The sequence below is a fragment of the Equus asinus genome, chromosome X, assembly GCF_041296235.1.
Source record: "Equus asinus isolate D_3611 breed Donkey chromosome X, EquAss-T2T_v2, whole genome shotgun sequence".
In the NCBI taxonomy this organism is placed as follows: Eukaryota; Metazoa; Chordata; class Mammalia; order Perissodactyla; family Equidae; genus Equus; species Equus asinus.
Window position 1 is genome coordinate 107,190,608 of NC_091820.1, and position 19,112 is coordinate 107,209,719.

General features: G+C 35.9%; 1 protein-coding gene across 4 annotated transcripts in view; it reads right to left on the reverse strand.

Moving 5' to 3' along the window:
• Positions 1-603: 603 nt before the first annotated feature.
• Positions 604-19,112, reverse strand: part of IL13RA2 (interleukin 13 receptor subunit alpha 2) — a 47,234-nt gene continuing 28,725 nt past the window's right edge. For 2 of the 4 annotated variants that reach the window (XM_070502504.1, XM_070502502.1), the window contains exons 2-10: positions 12,388-12,514; positions 10,927-11,078; positions 9,712-9,865; positions 9,063-9,183; positions 7,170-7,354; positions 6,087-6,232; positions 4,552-4,696; positions 1,464-1,579; positions 604-714 (exon numbers count right to left, since the gene is read on the reverse strand). In XM_070502504.1, the coding sequence (XP_070358605.1) occupies positions 664-714; positions 1,464-1,579; positions 4,552-4,696; positions 6,087-6,232; positions 7,170-7,354; positions 9,063-9,183; positions 9,712-9,865; positions 10,927-11,078; positions 12,388-12,481 (1,164 nt within the window). In that variant the 5' untranslated portion in view covers positions 12,482-12,514 and the 3' untranslated portion in view covers positions 604-663. Of the gene's footprint in view, positions 715-1,463; positions 1,580-4,551; positions 4,697-6,086; positions 6,233-7,169; positions 7,355-9,062; positions 9,184-9,711; positions 9,866-10,926; positions 11,079-12,387; positions 12,515-15,436; positions 15,551-17,465; positions 17,533-19,112 lie in introns of those variants that run through there. The other 2 variants (XM_070502503.1, XM_070502505.1) reach the window with 2 other exon arrangements.

The window sequence follows — 19,112 nt, forward strand, 5'->3', positions numbered from 1 at the left end:
GAGGCTTGGGCCTTTTGGTCTCCGAACTTCAAAAAAAAAAAAAAAAAGAAATCGCACCATCAGAAAGTAGGAAATGCTGCCTGCTAACTAGTATAAGAAACTCCCAACGTTTTACTGTGTAGTTTGTGACATCTGAATTTTTCAAATATGATCTCAAGTCATTTATTTTCAGCCTCTTAAGCACTGCATTCCTCCCATCTTTTTCATGAAATGTGAAGCACACATTTAGACTATGAATGTATTTAAAACTTCTTGCTTCCTATTAATCCTCTCCACAGGTTACTTTTAAGGTCAAACAACCTTATTCATGGTGAATACTTTCATCTCAAGCACAATTTTTAAAAAACTAGAATCTCCTCTTCCAAGATTCGACAATATCTTTATAGTTTAGTGCAAGTTGTGAAATCACATTGTTTTTTAATACATCACTGAATAGAATGTGACCCACCCCTTGAATTCTCTATGTATAGCACTCTCGCCATGGATTAATGAGGAAAAAAATCTGTTAATAGAATCCAGAAAATGTACAACTACTTGAGGGTTTGAATACTCTTATGTCTATGTAAATATAGCAATATTTTTGAAATAAGATTTAGTCAACAGTTGGAGCAAAAATTCAGTTTAATAAGACTCATATTTCATATTTGGCCGGAAATAATTGAGTCAACACTGTGTCTCCTGATGAGAAAAGACTTCTTTTTTTGTTTGAAAAGCCTGAAATTAAGAAAGAGCGCCATTATTAACAATCATAATAACACAAACTATTTCACTTAGATTAATAACTCAGAGAAACAGGCAAAAAGCATTCAACAGAGAAAGTGAAACATTTCATACACATTCACATTACTCTGTATTGTTAAAAGACTTGGCATTAAGATATTTTCTCCCAGTTACAATTCCTCCTTAAAGCCCAACCCATAGTGATCCCTCCATATTCTGAAATTCTATATTATCTGTACAACTCAAACAGCAATCATCTAAAAGCAACTCATAACGCAGGCTATATTTTGTTTATGGATTCCATCTCCCCCAACTAGAGTGTGAGCTCTTGGTGGGCAGGTAGCACGGTTTTTAGTTTTTATGACCTTTTGCCTGTGACACACCAGTGATATATTTCAGTCTATGTCCATTTTAAGCTATTCTTTCCTTTCTCCCAATCCTGCTTTTTTCCCATAACTCTTTCTTTATATTTTACTCTAATCTAGAGGTAAATAGTGTTTCATGTTCTAAGCATTATTCTTACAGTTCAACAAAAGTAAATCCACCCCCAAAATGTAGCTTTTTAGGGTTAAATTTTTAAATTACTGTATTTTCTGAAGACATCATTATAATCCGTACAACATCAATTGTACACTCACAGGGTGCAAGCAAAATTATAAAATATAGGTCCATCATTTCTAAATGCAGAACATTTTTTGTTATCTACTGTCTCAGACTAGACATCGTAATGTTATATAACTTACCGTTTTCAGTAAATCTTTTTGATTGTACAAAACCAGACAAGTTACTAATGAGACAAGTAATGAGATAAGTGCAAATGGTATCAGGAAAAATAACGAGGCTTTCTTCAATATGTCACCTAGGATTAAAAATCACAAAAAAATGGGAAGGGTTAGATGTTTACATTTATTTTTGAAAATGAATTATTTTATAAATAAACTAGTAAATGGTGAACTGAGTTAAATTCGGCAACTTCTGCCATATATATCAGTGCATATATACCATAGTTATGTTTGAGTGTAGTATTTTCATTTGTGTACTTTTTATATAGAACTGCTCTAATGAACTGTGATATCTCTTCATTTTACTTAGAAAAATAACTCTCCAAAGCCCAATTCTTATTTTCTCATATGATTTTGTTTAAAATTTGACCTTGTGAATTTTTCATAATAAATAAAATATTAGCCAAATGATTAGATAAGTGTCCCGTGTATCTCTTAACTCTCAGTAAATCAAATGTTTATATCATATCATATAATGCTGTAGTGAGCAAGAGCTGGTCTTCAATAAAAGTCCCTGTGTGAATAATAGAGCTAGTCTTTAAAGGTCATGTTTATAAAGTTGTCTCACATTCTAGAGACTAAAGAGAGGAGGTTTTTCTCCTCTTTTCAGGTTGAAGCTTTTTTTTCTTCTTGTCAAGAAGATTGGCTCTGAGCTAACAGCTGTTGCCAATCTTCCTCTTTTTTCTTCCTCCCCAAAGCCCCAGTACATAGTTGCATATCCTAGTTGGAAGTCATTCTCGTTTTTCTATGTGGGATGCCACCACAGCATGGCTTGATGAGTGGTGTGTAGACCCGTGCCCAGGATCTGAACCAGCGAACCCCAGGCTGCCCTTGAAGAGGAGTGCACGAACTTAACCACTCAGCCACAGGGCCAGCCCCTAGGTTGAAGTTTTAATGGTTGTTCTGCATAGCAAGAAATGAGCAATCACTAGACAAACTTAAAAAGTAGACAAAGCTTATCTTTCCAAAACTAGTATCTTCCACTTGTTTTGAAGTATTATAGAGCATCTTGAATCCTAGATCCAGATCTACACTAAAACCTACACCCAACGAACACAGGGATACATATATCTTCTCGAATTAGTGTTTTTCTGTTCTTTGGAACATGATGTAGTCTATACAGAAATCGAAATATAGTGATGTACAATGTTATAAACTAATGTTACAAAAAAAACCTACACCCAACCCCACCTTTTTCTTTCTCTATTCCCTAAGCATCTTATTTTCTGCTGGAAAATTACCAAATTCATATGCTCAGCTCAATTAAGATTTGCAAGCATATAATCCAGAGAAGTGACTAGCAATATTAAGGTTTTTTGCATGCAAAATTAACAGTGGGAAAGCAGACTTTTTTCCTGAGGTTCCAGCTCCTTTCCCTATACATAGAGTCAATCCTGAAACAGATATATTTTCATTTCCAAAAAAATTTTCCGTTTTTCTATAACTTGAAACATCCAATAAGAAATGTACTAAAGAACTCAGACCACATGCATTTCAGGAAATTCTTTGTTCATAATCTCAAAGTTATTAAGTTTCCACCAAGAGATACCAATCAGGGCAAAAGAAATCTGTCATCAATATCACTTAAGATTATATGTAAAATACATAAAAAGATGTATATTTTGAGGATGTAGCTAAAAACTCACCATACCACTTTATGCATTGACTAAGGACAAGATATAATTCAAGACATGACTTTCTCAATGTCAGTTCCACAGAGTCTCTAGTTTTCTTTTTTTTATTTTTGAGGAAGATTAGCCCTGAGCTAACATCTGCTGCCAATACTCCTCTTTTTGCTGAGGAAGACTGGCCCTGAGCTAACATCGTGCCCATCTTCCTCTACTTTATACGTGGGACGCCTACCACAGCATGGCGTGCCAAGCGGTGCCATGTCCGCACCCAGGATCCTAACTGGCCAACCCCGGGCCGCCAAGAAACGGAATGTGCGAACTTAACTGCTGTGCCACCGGGCCAGCCCCTCTAGTTTTCTTACAGTGGTGACAAAAACAGAAACATGGAGCCAGTAAGTGTTCTTTCTGATTTCATGTATCTCTTGGTTAACTGAGTTCTTCCTCTCTCTGCCTAAGTTTTCTCCATAGCCCTTAGTGATTATATGACACATTGGCCTGTTTGTTTATTGCCTATCTCTATTCCACTTGGGAATAAAATATAAATTCTGTGAGGACAGGGATTTTTTTTACTACTGTATCTCAAATGCCTGAAAATGTCTGCCATACGGTAGGTACTAAATAAATATTTCAAGAATGAAACAGAACAATGATACCACTATATTAATAGGAAGATAATTAATAGGAAGGCAATAGTCAAACGGGGATTCCATTATAATGGAGCAACATGAAAGGAGATTAATGGTTGATAGAAATGCCATTATCTGTCTGTATGTACATCTGTATGTGTATTTATGTATCTATATACCTGAAAGAGCAATGCTGAGTTAATTTCCTTAAATTTCAAACAATTATTAGGAATTTACATTAATAAGGCTAACATACTGTGAAGCACAATAATATTTTGTCTCATTATCAAGACTTTTTAGTTTATATTGCTATTTAGTTGAAATATGTCTTTTATCACTATTCACTTTAAATCAGTGTTGGAAGTGAATGGAATGGTGACATATTAATCAGAAAAATATTCATTAGGCACAGTAGTAGACACTCAAAGTAATTGTATGTTGGCCTATCCTTGCCATAAGATTTCTTTTCCCTTGAAAATTGAAAGCATAGGAAAATATTGATTAAAATAGGCTCCCCTCAAAAAGAACTAGCATATTCTCTTTATTGACAGAAAAGCAAGAATGATGATAATAGAACTATAACAAGACTCAAACTAATTTAACTCCTCCTAGTGAAAACTGAATATTCGATTTTCCATAAATCTATGTTTGATTGAGGTGCTTACTAATTTATATTGTCTATAGACTATATGCAAGAGCCTTTTGATTTCCATAATTACAAAATACACTGAAAGAAAATTAATTTTGCTAGCAAATAGCTCGTTATTTAGTTACTGTTCTTTTATCTCATACCATTCCAGCATTGTTCATCACTCCACTCACTCCAAATTCCATCATCTGAGCAATAAATATTCACTTTGCTTCTTACTAAAAAGCATAATCGTTTGCTTTCATTTGATGTTCTTGCAATGTATATTTCATTTTCAACTGTGGTAGTCTGAAAGCCAAGGAAAAAATAAGATGCTATTATTTGGTCTAATTGCAGCTAGACAGATCCCGTTTGATTTGTCACTTTCAAAGTGGGTTTTGCTACATAAAATATATGCATCAAATGTCTAGAAAGGTATATACCAAAATCCTAACAGTGATTATCTCTCTTTATGGTGGATTATTTTTTTCATTTTTTCTTCTCTTACCTATATTTTTAAATTTTTCTATAGTGATAATGGATCACTTGAAGTAAAGGGCACATGCGACAGGACAAAATTCCTAGGTAGCTTTGGTGTTTATGACACCCAGTATTTGGATTAATGTCAAATTTCCCAGATTGCATAAACTGAAATTGCTTCATACAGTGAGGTAGCAAAAAGAGCCATCATGTGAATGTTGTTTCTATGGAAACTATAGAGTTCATACACATAAAGCTTTTTTTTTTCTTTTTCTTATTTTGGTTAACCACCATTAAGACCCACGTAACAGTGCTCAGGGCTTGGCATGAAACTACCCTTTCAGATATGAGAATACACAAAGCTAGATGATCTCAAAGAAAAACAAAATCACCAAAGCAACTGTTTCAGTTTTGCATTTCAAAGAGCTGAAGAGTATTTCTTATTCAAAATAACATCTTTTCTTTTGTTGTAACTCTTCTTGGGAACCAGCATAATATCGTATAGGTTAAAGTGGACTGGGAGTAAGATCTAGATTCTAGTTCTAGCTGTGTAACTTCATTGTAAGTCCATTCACTTCCTTGGGACTTGTAAATCAGTTCAACTCCCAATTCTCTCATCTGTATATGACATGAACTGATTAGAATGAATGATTCACCTACTTGTCTCCACCACTAAGTTGGAAACCAATAAATAAAATTAACATATAACAATGTGGGGCTAAAGGCATCACCACACTGTTGGTGCTGGGAGGTAATCAGTCTTGCAACCATTGTCTCCTTCCCCACTTAGTCCCTCTTCCCCGCTACTAGCAATTCTCAAGTAGCCCCGCCAGATTCTACTCTAATTTTGACCTGACGGTCGTTCCTCAAGAATTGGTTTTTATGTTTGTTTGTGTTTTTTGTTTTCTTTTTACCTGAGGCCTCTTTACAACCCATCTTATGCATGTGCTTAGCAAATTAACTTATTAACACAATATTGGAAACAAGTGACTAGATTATCTCTAAGGTCCTATGTAGTTTTAAAATTGGTGTGACTAATTACATTTTCAGACTGTAAGCGTCTTTATCCACTAGATTGCTTGGTATTCTGGAAATTAAACTAAGATACACGTCATGTTCTATTCCTCATGTGGATAGCAACTGATTTTGGTTCTCATGTTTGCTATTTTATTTAAAAAGTTATGTTTATGATTTTCCCAAATAAATGCAATGTTCATACCACCCAGGTAGTATCATCTTCTGTGAACTTGATTTCATAAATGAAACACTTTGCTGGAATGGGTCCTCTAGGCATGTTCCATTTCAGGCTAATGTCCTCTGAACTCTTCACAATGAGACTAAGGTAGTCTGGTGGCAAAGGTTTAACTGAAAAGCAAAAGGAAACAATTTCAACACAGAAATTACTGAGGTTCAGCAGTAGCCCTAATCAAAAGCTAGGGATACCTAGTAACAGAAGCCTCCAGGATAAATCAGGCAGCTCAAGACTATTCTCTACAATGTAAATTAAAATCAAAGTTGCCTGCCAACCAAGATTAGTTTGAGAAACTTGGTTATTTTGGAAACTCAATTTCCAGTTAAGTCACATACCGACAATTCTTTAAGCCTAAGAGAGAAGTCAGAAGATCAAGATCATTACAGTCATTTTTCCATTTTGTAGCATTAGAAACAACTACCACAACCATTACTACTACTATTTTTGTTAACAGCCAACTTATTTAGAACTTACGACATGTCAGGCACTGAACCAGAAATGTTACATCATAAACTCTTTCATGTCTCAAAATTTAATCTATGAAGTGGTCCTCTATTACCTGCATTTTATTGATAAGAAACCTGAAACAGATGTTAAAAGTAACTTGCCCAAAGTAATACAGCTGGAAAGTGGTAAATCCAAGATTTAGACTCAGGTATGGTTGACTCTAAAACCTGTTAGAACTGTTAGAACTGAGAACACAGAGTCAGAAAATACCCAACCATTTGCCTATTGAGCTCCCAGGTCTCAATAGGCAAATTCCATAATTACTCCATCACTAACACTAGATAAAAATAGTATGTAGCAGACCAACTCTTTGAAGCTGGGAAATAATTGTGAGTTCTAAATGAAAACAACACTTTATCCTTCACTCAATTCCTTATCTTCTATACTTTTATATTTAACAAGAGCTTCCTTGTGTGCTCTATTGGCCCTCATTCTTCTGGCTTTGCATTTCGGTAGGTATCTCTATCTCCATCTCTTCTCTTCCAGGTGGTTGTAAATGGTTCTGGTTCTAAACCAGAAACATTTTGAAGTTGTTTACCTCACCTATATTTTGAAGCTGAAAAATGAAATAGCTGGGTCTGATAGGCTCGGATTCTGATGATCCATTAACACAGATGTAGAAATCTTTATAGTCTGATGACTCCAAATAGGGAAACCTGCATCCAATATTTTTTCCATTAACCTTGATGTAATCGGCACACTGTAATGCATGGTGCAAGCCCTCATACCTGTAAAAAGAATTATTGTAAGAATTGTGTTTACCAATATCTCCCAGTATCATGGTGCTCAATTTTCAATTATCTTAAGATACCAAGTGAATAAAAAATTATTTAATAACATGCAATATTTATTGAGCACCAACTATGTGCCAGATTCTATGATAAGTGCTAGAGAAACAATAGTAAGGAAATAGACATAGTCCAGGATTTCATGAAGCTTCCAATCTGGTGAGAGTCTTTACAAAATTCAAAGACAAGGCAAGGATTCTTACTCATCTACTTAGGTTATGCTGACTCACCAACAGGATTTGTGAAGCGGAAAACAATTCCTACTAAGAAAAACTGGGATTTATATAGATAATCTTGGATAATACTACCTTTTTTACATTGTACTGGAGAAAGCAGATTTAAAAGCAGACTTACAAAATACTATTATGTATAATAAAACGAATGAAAGTCCTCTGAGGACACAATACACAACAAAAGATAAACCTCAGAAAAGACAATGAGGAGGTCAAAAAGAAAAAGATGAGCCGTTTGGCAAGTAAATATCTAATTTCCCATTCTCCTAGACAAGAAATGTTGCCATATAATTGGAAGTTAACCTCTTCCCAGTAATAAAACTAGTGGGAATTAAGGGGGATTTCCCAAGCAACAAATGCCTGTTTATTTTCCTAAAGAATAGCTTGCAATGCAAAATGTGACATAACCTGTAAAAGTAGCCAAAATTCCTTTTGTAGTGAGGCCAATCTAGCAGCTGGTAAGGTGCTTGTACAAGTCTCTGGACTCTACTGAATTCACTTTATGCCAAGTATTTACTTTAGGCAGAGTTTGCAGAATTGTAGTCTATTTGTTACTTCACCTGATTAGACTTTGAAAGACTTGGATTCTAGGGTTGACTTTACACAGGTTTACTTTGTGCCAACGGGAAGCCTCACGGTACCCTTATTTTCCAGTCTCTAAAATGTTAATATTTTTCCCTCACTACTTTAGTAAGGTGAGAATAAAGTATGTTAGACATGACCTACAATGTATAAGAGGGCACCAACTTTGCCTTATTCACACTTTTGTCTTTTTTATCTAGAACAGTGCCTGGCACTTAATAATTGCTTAATATTTGTTGAATTAATGAACAAATAATTTAGACCTTAGAAATTGACCCATCCAATTCCAGATGAGGAAACTGAGATTGCAAAAAGGGAAATTGCTTGCCCAAGACCACCAGTTTAAATGATGGCAGACCAGGGACCAGAACCCAGTTCTAAGGATTGTTATTAGTTTATACCTTATCACTTATATGATTTTCTAAAGGAAAATGCCATGATAATTTGGGCCTGAAACTCAGAAAGAGTAACTGTGTCCTTCATTGGCTTCTGTTATTTATTAAATGCATAAATTCTGATACTTACCTATCAATTTATCAATGCTATCATCATTTTTAGGTTATAACTGCTTAGGTTATAACTCCATCTATATAAAGGATACAAAATATAATCCAGTACAGAATCAGTGATTGCATTCTTTATATCACCCATAGAGTACTTTCCTACTTCCTTCTAACTCCCATTGAAAACCACAAATAACTGTAAACAACCTTCATCATAAATACAACTCTGAAAAATATAATGAATTTAATTTAGTGAAAATACAGTTACTTATACTTTGGATCAATTTTGATATTTTCCTAATATGAAATTCTTATTATAAAAATACTTACCAGTAAAACAAGTTGTAATTGGTATCAAAATGAACACCCATGCCAGATTTCCAAGAGCACAGCAAATCTTGCCAGTTGTAATATATACAGTCCATATCCTGAATTTTAGTTCCCAGATTTCCTAAGGAATGAATGAATCGTGAATGTTTGAAAGGCATGGTGATGACTCATTTGGGAAATCACTATGCAATTTTGTTTCATTTCCTTTGACCTCTCCATTTCATTTAGCAATCAACATAATCAGGAATATTTCAAAAGAAAGTTGTTGGAAATCACTTCACTGTAAGTGAGGCATGCAAAATCAAAAACCTTTGAGTGCTCATTTACTGGTACTAGTGTAAGCATATGCAAAAGTACTAACTTAACAATTCTGGGATGCTCTGAGCAGTTGAGTAAATACTCACATACATATTTACTACTGTGACCCCAAAACTGGGAACTATATTAACCTAATAAGAGGTAGGTTTTGCCAAATGCATTTGCCGATTTAAAGAATTCAAAAAGGACAGTCACCCACTCCTAAGAAGGACTCTATTTTGTGCCACACTCTCAACTGTACATATAACCTGGCATATAAGAGTTAAGGGACTTATTCCTCATATGGATCATTCTAAAAGTATTAAATATGAAAAGAGAGCTTTGTTTTAACCTTGTAGTGATGTCCAATAAGTAACTTCTGCCCACGAGCTTTGAACTTCTGACCCATTTGTGCATTGCCCTGGCAGAAGTGTGCGTATCTTTGCTTCAACACCTTTGTTAAGGTCGAACCCATCTTTGTAGCATAGATTCTTAGTAATGACGGTCTGTTTGATAAACAGATGAGACAAAGTCAAGCTTAGAAACAGTAATGGCATCATCAGCCACAGTTAAGAAGGCTAAGAAGTCATTAATACTCTGGAGAGTTCACAATATCTAAGAAATTCCTGATGATTATCTGATACAATGCCCCAGATATATTTCTGGCAGAGCTCACTTCTGTATATGATGTCATTGATGAGTTCACTTGAATCTTAATATCTCATTCAAAAAACACAAAAAAAATCTACAAGAGAAAAAAGGCTTTATGGCAGAACTTGAGCTATAACCAACTTGAACTCAAGAGATAATTTTCACATACCATATACGTATTACATGACAAATGATTTATCACCTTTCAAATATCATATAAACTCTTCAGAAATCATATAAAGTAAGATCTTGGTGGTAACTGGGGAAAGCCAGATAAATTGTGGGCTCCTTGGAGGACTAAAATCAAATATCACTTATCCTTGTATTCCTGATACCTGGCAGACTGCCTGGCACAAAAAGTTACTTAATAAATATTTGATTTGAATTATCCCTCGAAGCTACCCAGCTGGATTAGGAAGGTAACAGAATGCCTTGTACGACAGAAATCTTTGAATAAACATGCCTGTTGACCATGTAATTAGTTAATAATACAATAAACTTCCAGTAAGCACTTACTACAATATATGCAAAGAACCATGCTGTGTTCTGTAGGGAGAGTACAAAGATAAATAAGGCTTGATTCCCACAGAGAAAAAGCTCACAGTCCAGTAGCATATATAAGACCCATATACAGGTATATAAGTAATTGCAAAATATGGTAAAATGTGTAAGTACTCTTCAAATCTACATTCCACTGGACCAAGTATTTTTTTTTCCTATACTTCCAATGGTAGTCTTAATAATGGGTGGGGTGAAAATAGATGTGGCAGGATGCACAGCAGATAGCAACAGGCAAGGCAGCTTGCTATATCTTAATAATAGCTATTGAGATATGGCAATTAGAGTGGACGCTGACAGCACGAATCACAAGAAAACTCCTAATCACTATGATATCACAAGTGCATGCTTTACTTACCTTCCAGTTTTCACTATCAATGTTTCGGTATTTTAATTCATATTCTACTGTGCATTCCTTAAAATTATCCAGAGACAGAGGACGTTGCCATTGCAAATAGAGATAACCTAAATATCCAGGATCTACTATCTCAAAGTCCTGAGGAGCATTAACTGAAACAAAATCAATAAAATATTTTTACTCTTTTCCAGTATCTTATGACAGAGATTGCTAAATCCAGATTACTCCCACATGTCCATCAATTATGAACGGATAAATAAGCTGTGGTACACCCATACAATGGAATAGTATTCAACCATAAGAATGAAGTACTGATACATGCTACAACATGGAAGAATCTTGAAAGCATTATGCTAAGTGAAAGAAGCCAATAACAAAAGACCACATATTGTATGATTATATTTATATGAAATATCCAGAATAGGTAAATCCACAGAAACAAAGTCAATTAGTGGCTGCCACTAATTATGGCTTATGGCTAAGTGCTTTAAGAATTTGGAGAACAGGCAGATCTTGTTGGTCTATTCTGATTAATTGAATCCTCTAGCTTACTAAAGTTCAGAGCTATCCCTAGAGTATGGCAAACCAGGGCCACTCTTTGGAAGGACTCAAGAAAAAGTGACAGGCAGCTGAATAGAAAGATATCAGAAAACAGCTCGTCTTATTTTGGGGGAGAGAGTAGTGGGAGGCAATGGCTCCCCCATCTGGTGATTTAAAAAGCAACAAAAATAAACAAATAATTCTATAAACTTTGCTGCTAGCAAATCTAGTAGTACTATAGTACTGCTCTCACGTTGCTTTTCTGCTAATAATTTCCTCTCATTTCTGCCCTGTTCATTTTAATACTTCACTTCATAATAATTACTGAGGTGAGGAAAAGAACCCACTGACAGAAATTGTGGCACAAATCATGATTTAGCATGGGACCCCCATGTACCAATGAAAAGAAGGCCCCTATCGAGGATGAAATGACAATCCTATTATTTCAACTCTTATAGTTAGAAATCTTTGTCAAACGCATTGTTCTAATTACCTTCTACAATAATAAAAGTTCATTAGATGCGATTTAATAATTCTGTAATTATTTTTAAATTTTAATTTAAATCTCTGTACATTTTTTCTTATTTATATAATTGTCTTAAAAGTTAAAGATACTAATTAAGGAAAATTTACAGTTAGTTGGGTACCAGGCAATGAAGTTCAGATAATTAATCTATTTTTTAGAAAAGACTATACAAAAAGGTATGGAAAGCATCTTTTAGTTTGGCTTTTATCCCACAAAATGTTTGTTATCATCAGTTACCTTATACATGAGACTGACTAGTAAGAATATATCTTTTCTGCATGGACTTCCTGAAATATTTCCAATAACAATCCATCTACTTGTTACGCATTTTCATAGGATAGGTTGAAAAGACAGTTAATATCTCCAACTTTAAAACTACTCCATTGTTGGTTTACCGTTTATCTCGGCGTTTGAAGACAAAGTAGAGCCAAATGCCATGCAAATAAGAAGGGTATAGAGGCATCTGCTATCCAAACGAGTGAAAGCCATTTCTCCAAGATTTAATATCTTGAAATTTCCACTCTAAGAAGAAAAAATATAATATTTTAACTTTATCTTACTTCAAATAACCAAATGACTAAATGTTATTAAAAGTACATTAGTCTTCGCATGGAAATTCTATGCTTGCTCGCTACCAAGAATTGAGAAAACTGTACCTTTAAACCATGGAAACAAGAAAAATCAAGTGCGGAACCAACATAATTGGAAAGGGAGGTTTCTAGTCTCACCCTTCTTATAAGAGTAAAAACAAAGCAAAACAAACAAAACTTGCATCCCTCTACCTCTCCCCCCCACCCCCCACCACACACATACTTTTCCACGCATCGCATGCTCTGGCCAGTACAGGTTGGCTTCAAATAGCCTTCTGCCTGAAGACTGAGCCAGAGCCACCAGAGCGTGCTTATTGGTTCACAGGGGGCTTTATGACATCATTAGTCTCCATAGCAACCTCTCCCCTAGCAACAAAGAAAACACACTGATAGATACATATACTCTTTTCTGAGATTAAAAGTATTTGAAAGTTATCTGACTACTGAGAAAACTCAGAAATGACACAAAAGCCTCAGATAACTGAGAACTTTGCTTCATATCTTCATAAGAAATGTTAAATTATCATCTTCTGCTCTCCTATATGTTCCACTCTTCCCTGTATTTCCTGTATCAGTAAATGACATCATCATCTTCCCAATTGCCCGAGCCAGAAACCTGAGAGTCTTTCTCAAGTCCTCAGTCTCTCTTCCAATCTCTGCATTATCATTACCCCTTCCTAAGTTGAGGATCTCATCATCAGGGATCTCCTTATCCAGTCTTTCCTGTTTCCAAAACATTCTCTACACCACATACAGTAAGAATGACCTTTCTAAAGGACAAATCCAAACTTATCACCCCTTACTTAAAACAGCACTTCACTGCCACAAAATACAATTTAATCATCTTTTTATTTTTGAATAATATTGATTTTATGATCAAAACTTAAAGGATTCATGTATCCACATACCTACTTAATCAAAAATACTCTCCTTTCAAAAAAAAATCACCACTCCCAGTTCTATACTTCTTTTTGAGTCTATATTCCCAGAACCAACAATTTCACAGGAAGTTAAGGATTAAAGGTCACTTATTCTAACATTCAGGGACTACCTTTCTTTTCTCCAACATAAATCAATTAGGCAGGACAGACCCTCTCTCCTTGCCCCACCATCGTTATCCTACCTGGTCCATCTGTAATGCTCTAATGTTGGTAAGCTCCCATTATTACATAATACAATCTTGGGATCAGACTGTTAGAGCCAGCAGGTATATTGTAGACAATGCTAGTCCAGTCCTCCTTTATATATTGGGAAGTAAAATTGAGACTTGCCCAAGATTGCACAGCGAGTTAGTAACAGAGCTGGAAGTAGGACAGAGTTATGATTCCCAACCCAGTGCACTTCCACCCTAGCATGCTGGATCCCACACGTTTGACTCAGGATTATGAAAGCTTTTCCTCTGGGATTCCAGCACTTAAGTCTTCCTTCAAGTAGCTAGCCAGGCTGAATCAACACTGTGTCATTTTTGTCTATGTCTCATAAAATCATAAAAGATGTCATTTCTCTTACAGACATCCAATAAATCTCTCTCCTCAATTCCTCCTTCCCTGCTCACCAGCCCATTGCTGCCCTCTAAAGCATCTATAAGTAATAGGTTTGGTCAACAGAAGGCCACACATCTTCCACAGAGCTGATCTCATACATTGAGATGAACACACTAGTTACTTTTGGATCCAAGGCAGTAAGTCTGACAAAGAGAAATCCTTTCATTCTACCTATAAGGACTAAGACAATCAGGCTTCCCTTAAGATGCTCTCTCAGAGATCTTAAAGTTTTCTCTCCCTTATCAATCTGTCCCTAAATATTTCATAGCATTCATAGCCCTGTGTCATGTGCAGCATAAATGCTAAGTAAAGAGTTAAAAATCACTTGCTTCTATTCTACTTATAGGCTACTGAAATTTGACTCGGGTTATCAAATAGCGTTTCCCGGATCAGTCCAACACATTCAAGCAAAGACGGGAAATGTGATAACTGGCTTCCTGAGTCACTTATCTATAAACCCACAAAAGGAGTTCCTGAATTACACCTAGGGTCCCACCTAGACTTTCTTACCCAAATGAACACGAAGACAATTCTTTCCTTGGCTTCTGGGTTATAGGCTTGTCACTAGTGCCATGAGGTGCTTTATATACTATATGGTTACCAGGAAGGACAGAGTTTTTCAAAAGAGGGGAAGGGACCTGAAGAGAAAGGGAAGATGGGGGATAGAAAGGCAGACATACGGAATTTGAAACAGTTTCTGAAATACTCCCCACTCCAAGGCCACAGTTAACAACTATTCATCTGGTCTTAACTCCTTATTTTGAAAAATGAAGAAATACCCAGCAAGGAAGGTGAGTTGTGCAAGGTCACACAACTTATTGGTGGCAGAGGTAGGACTGAAAACCAGCTCTCTTGAACCCTTTTCACTGACTAGCAAATAAATTTTCTTCTTATAAGGAGTCTATCTTGCACCTATAATACCAGAAGCCTCCCCGGGAATCTTCCTCAACCTACTGTCACCACCCAAACCATCAACTCTACCACACAGTTTTACCATCACGACATTCTTGGCAGAGTAATAATTCAATAAACATTCACTGGGCACCTATATTTTTTGCCAGACACTATTTCAGCTAAATCTTGTCTAAGACACAAGATGCGAGTGATGAGTCATAATGTCTGTATTAATAATAATATTTCCTACTATTTATTCAGTTTATGCACTTTACATGCATTATTTCATATAATATTCATAGTCAGCCTTGGGCATATGTACTATTTTTATTACCATTTTAAAGATCAGAAGCAGAAACATAGTAAAATTCAACAAATTCCCACAAGTCACACTGATCATAAATGGTGAAGCTTACCTTTGAATCCAGACAGTCTAGTACCAGAGTCCTCGATGATAACCACTATACTAGCATTTTCCACGCCTAAGATCAATGTGGAGGGCAGCCTCCTGTTTCTACCCAATCAGTTTCACACAACACTATTGCTTAGACAGTTTCCCACTGAGAATCTCCTTTGGAATGGCAGGCCTAAAGCTATTTCCTGTTTTCAGCCTCAATTCCCCACCTTCTCAAAGCCATGCTACATAATCTCTTCGTTCTAAGAGTTGGATGGGATAATCCTTGCATTATTGGAGAACGTCCAGGTACTTACCAATAATATGGTTTCTCAAGAAATGGATTATCATAGGCAATTATCACAGGCCTTCTATTTTTCTCTTCTCCACTTTAGAGGCATTAATTAGAATCTCTAATACTTCCCTTCCTGTCTGATAATAAGGCACACTGAAAAAATTACATAGCTGTTCCCGAAATAGCCAGCAGGCCAGGATCCAAACCTGTGAACCCCAGGCCGCTGTAGTGGAGCCCGCAAACTTAACCACTATGCCACCGGCCAGCCCCTGATCTTTGTCTTAATAACAATAATTTCTTGCATTTTCTTAGTTTTTTATAGTTTACAAATAATTTATTGAATTATTTTAACAAATCTATAGGTGTATAAAGTTAGTATTGCATATTTACAGTCAGTAACATTGGAGCTTAGAGAAGTGATGTGATTTGTACAAGATCCCACAGCTGGCAAAATCCATACTGAAAGGAATGGTAAAAGAAGTAAGGGGCAATAAAAGGTTGCAAGACTAAGAATGCAGTCGCTTACATAATACAGTTTTGTAGAAAAGTTCCTTCTCTACCTTAACAAAGAAAAAAAAGATTCTTCCAAAGTATCTGAAATGACCTCAGGTTCTTGTTTTGTTTGCAAAGGTAGTGACTAAGTTGCAGAAAAAATAATTATTTATTAGAAAATGATGAATGGAGTTTTGCAACATCACTAAAGTGACTTCTAAAAAAACCACCCCAAAGAAGTATGGCCATGTTATTTCTGCTGCCATTAGATAAAAAGAAAGATTAGGGGCTGGCCCCATGGCGGAGTGATTTAGTTCGTGCGCTCCGCTTTGGCAGCCTGGGGTTTCGCTGGTTCGGATCCTGGGCGCGGACGTGGCTCCCCTCGTCAGGTCATGCTAAGGTGGCGTCCCATATAGCACAACCAGAGACACTCACAACTAGAATATACAACTGTGTGCTGGGGGGCTTTGGGGAGAAGAAGAAAAAAAAGAAGAAGAAGAAGATTGGCAACAGTTGTTAGCTCAGGTGCCAATCTTAAAAAAAAATTAGTGTTATAAAATTTGATACTTTCCATTCACATTATTTAAAATATCTAAAAATATCAGCCAAAGCAATTATAATAGGACTTGGAGAAAAAGAAAACGGGAAAATAGAGAAGAAGTAGAGCTTGAGGAGAATAAAATGGAAAAGAGGGGTAACTGCAAAAGCTTAAATGTCATCTGTGGGTGAAATGATAAATTTAGAAAGTCTTACATGAGAAGGCATTGAGTAGGAGATCTGGACTCTAGCACCAACTTTGCCAGGGGATTTAGAAAATGATAATAATAGGGACTATAGTTTATTAAGCTCTTACCAGGCATTAAGCTCTGTGCCAGATGCTTGATATAGAGTAGCACCTTTAAGTCTCACAAACATTGCTAGTTACTACTATCATTATCCCAATATTACAAATGAGTCGTATGAGGCTTAGAAAATGTAAGCAAATTACTGAAGGTCATACAACTTAAGCAAGACAAGATATGTAAATCTGATTCTAAAAGATAATGCTCCTTTTAACATATAATACTGTCTTTCAACTAACCTCACTTTAGTGAAGCTCAACTTCCTCTCATACAGGTTATCCCTGGGATATCATTCTGTTTCATCAGTTAATCTGCTGTGTATCAGTCCACGGTTTTAGGATGTGACTCAAAAGCACTGGCTTGCTGAATAACTAATCTTGTTTCAAGGAGACCATCCAACATATGCAAATGTCTATTCATACCTCTCTGGAGTATAGCCATGACTCAGCATCATAATCAGCACCTCTGGAACCTGCCAGATCTTGAGGCCTGACAAAATGTTGAGATCGATACATGACTCAATAACAGTACAATCAGCGTATGAACTAGTGGTGAGGCAAATCTAATTTAGATAATAACTAACAAATAATATGTCCTGCAGTGGAGTAGTTCACAAAGAATGCCAAAGATGACTTCGTGTACTTTCAAACACAAAAAGACTTTGAAACAGACAGATTTATCGTGCTTGCCACTAGTCATGTGTAAGTCATTCCCCACAAAAATACACAAAGTAGTTAGGCACATGTTGAATGATGAAAATCACTGTAGACAAATGAAATACAGGTAGGATCTCTTTTTAACAAATATCACTTTAACATCCAATTATACATAACATGATTATACTTGTGTCGCTGTCTACATTACATACTAACATTGTTTATTGAAATTTATGAAATATGTTCAATAAATCTCGTAAAACATACGTAGTCATCTTATTCCCTAACTCTTTTTTCAGATGGTTTCCTGTATGGCATCCTGGGTTCATCCAGCTAACAAGTTTCCTGAAACACTGTCAAAGCTGGAGAATTTGGTTTTGAGCTACCACAGCAATGCCAGGTTTACAGTGTTAATTGATGAAGCAGTTTGCACTTTTCAGAATCTGTCCCTAATCTGAGCAGATCAGAGTTTTATTAGTTCATAATCCCATACAACAAACCACTCACAGGCTTTTACAACCCTTTAAAAAAATCCCCCAGGGCATCAATTTTTTAAACAAGTCAAATTGTTGTTATTAAATATACCTTACATTTTATTCAACTGGAGTCACAGCTGAAGAGGGATGCAGTATCTTGAAAAGCACAGCTGCTCTGGAACTAGCAAAACAATCTTTTTTGTTCAACACCCTTCTCCTCACTCCCAGATGCCTTCAAATACTTGTTAGCAAGCAAACACTGTATACCCAAAACATTCACTTCGAGTAACAACTTCAAAAGTAAATGATAAAATGTGCCCCATCCCCTTCATACTAAGTAAAAACAGAATGCCAAATGTAAAATAGCAGGTTTTATATTTCTTCAAGGTTATTATTCTACCAGTATGCTTTTTCATGTCTGGAAGGTATAATCTGTAAATACGTGAGATTATGGTGTTATATCACATATAGTATTATCAGTTATGGAAAAGAATGTTAAGAAAAACACATAAATATTTCTAATGTGTATTCATTATTCAATAATTATCTTTTGGAAGCTTACTACATGCTAGGCAGTGTTCCAGGTACTGGGGATACAACAGTGAGCAAGACAAAGAACCTGCGCTCTTAGAACTAACTTTCTGGTGTGGAAGACAGACAATAAGCTTATCAGATAATTCTAAGTTCTATAAAGAAAAATAAAGCAGGATAATATAAAAAAGAGTAATGGGGGTTCATTTTCGATAGGGGGGGTCAGGGAATGCCTCTCTGAAAAAGTGACATCGAGGACCTCAATGAATCAAGGGAATGAAACAGGTGAAGATACAGGGGAAGAATCTTCCAGGTAGAAGGAATAGAACATTCAAAAACCCTGAGGTAGGAATCAGTGTAGTACTTCTAGGAATAGCAGGACCCGTAGGATAGGAAACAGAAAAAG